At 53.8% G+C, this 1751-nt stretch overlaps 1 protein-coding gene across 1 annotated transcript; it reads right to left on the reverse strand.

The window, feature by feature from the left end:
• Positions 1–400: 400 nt before the first annotated feature.
• On the reverse strand, positions 401–1470 carry SARC_09175 (hypothetical protein; the record flags this gene model as incomplete). Its single annotated transcript, XM_014296823.1, has 2 exons — positions 401–600; positions 777–1470. 2 exons carry the CDS (start codon positions 1468–1470, stop codon positions 401–403), a joined length of 894 nt encoding a protein of 297 aa, XP_014152298.1.
• Between the last annotated feature and the right edge of the window lie 281 nt (positions 1471–1751).

Consider the following 1751-nt stretch of genomic DNA (forward strand, 5'->3'; position numbering starts at 1 on the left):
GATTAGGCTAAACTCACACTAAGGAACACTTTGAATAGAGTACGTAGGCCTAGTGCCAGTTAGTCAATGTCTTTAATTAATTAATGTTAAGATAGTGAACTATTGGCCCTGGCCTGAAAATGTTCACTGTATTTTACAGTGTCACATTTCCGTGCTCCCAATAATTGAGCCACGCGGCCAGGGCCCAAAACCCTAATCCCTAGCTCAGTTCGGGATAGGCCCTCCTGAGCCGATCACACGCCCTCCTGGCCACTGCGCCCAAACGCAGGGGTCAGGCTACCGAACAGAGCGACGCCTGCCGCGCCTCAACACGACCACTGACCAAGTCCGCCCTTACACGGACCTCCAAATCGCCCTAGACGCGCGCTCAACGTGCCTTACTAGCACCCTAAGCTAATTGTCACGCCCTGGGGACTCCAACCGGCATACGGACTACATGCAACGTAGGCCGCCCGCCTGCGACCGCACTACCTGCCACCGGATCATCATCAGCCTCATGTTGCTGATGACGAGTACCCCATGCATCAGCGACCGCCAGCCGAGACGACCAGCTCTTGATTTTCTCCGTGCGAAAATCACCCGACCGCGAAAAAGACAAACCTTAGATGATAAGGTTAATGCGCGCCAACTGCGTAGCTGGGGCTAACCCAACCCACACTGAACGCAATAGATCATTCACATCCGATGTCATATCGTATACGACATCCAAGTTCTTGGCGCGTAGACCCTTTCCAGCATTGTAAACGCTGAAGACACTTGCCCCCGCCATGTCTTACCCGACACCGTCTGGGTCATGTGATGGAGAGCCGAACGTCGCTCGTCCATGCTAGCCTGACTGAATGGGGAGTGGTGGAACAACCAGTTCTCATACGCCAAGCGAAACATCATGGTTGTGCGCTGGGCTACTTCCGGGCATACCGGCTCAGAGTAGGTACGTAACTGCGTCCTATGCCGGATCAGCCACTTCGTACCAAACACGATAGTGTACATCACCGCGCTGTCCTTGGACAGAACCTTAGCCGGCCCATGCCATAGAGGCGAGGACTGTGATTGCCGTGCCTTTGCCTTAAACTTGACGAGGTCACCTTCAGCAAAGTCCTCCGCCTCTTCGCGCACTGCATTGCCACGCTTCAACTGCGCCGCCTGCACCGACTGAACCCGCATGTGCGCGTCATCATCAATGAGGACCGCTGCCGCAGTGTCCGACTGCTGCAAGAGCGCCCCAACCCGCTCACCTAGAGCAAATTCACGGTCCCCGTCATACTGACGGTTCTTCGCCATCGTATATGGCGCATGGTCCCTGGTCGACGTAGCCACTGCGTTGTACGCGTTACGGAACTGGTATGCTAACGGCATCCAGCCCCCCTGTATGTCCTCCTTGAGGGACTTAAGTATCCAATCCTTAGCCACGTTCACGGCTGCTTCCGCTGCGCCATTACCCTGGTGATAGTCCGTTGTGACCGGGTCCATCTCGCTGCCTTGGCTGCGGGCAAAGTCCCTAATTTGCTTGCAGTCCAGGACCTTGTCCTGGTCCACCGTGTACGTCTTTGGCTGACCCTACGGGTGGACGACCTCCTGCAGGAAACGCTTAACCTTTCTGCTGCTCTTAGATTTCAAAAACTTGAGCAAGACCATGCCTGTGTAAATTCGATGGATAAACTATGTTATATAAAGTAAGATACAATTTAAGTGAGTTAGGATTTAGCAGTGATAGCTTGTGTAAGAATGATCGGGACTGCCTCTTGGTAAGA

The sequence above is a fragment of the Sphaeroforma arctica genome (assembly GCF_001186125.1).
Source record: "Sphaeroforma arctica JP610 unplaced genomic scaffold supercont1.901, whole genome shotgun sequence".
NCBI lineage: Eukaryota > Ichthyosporea > Ichthyophonida > Sphaeroforma > Sphaeroforma arctica.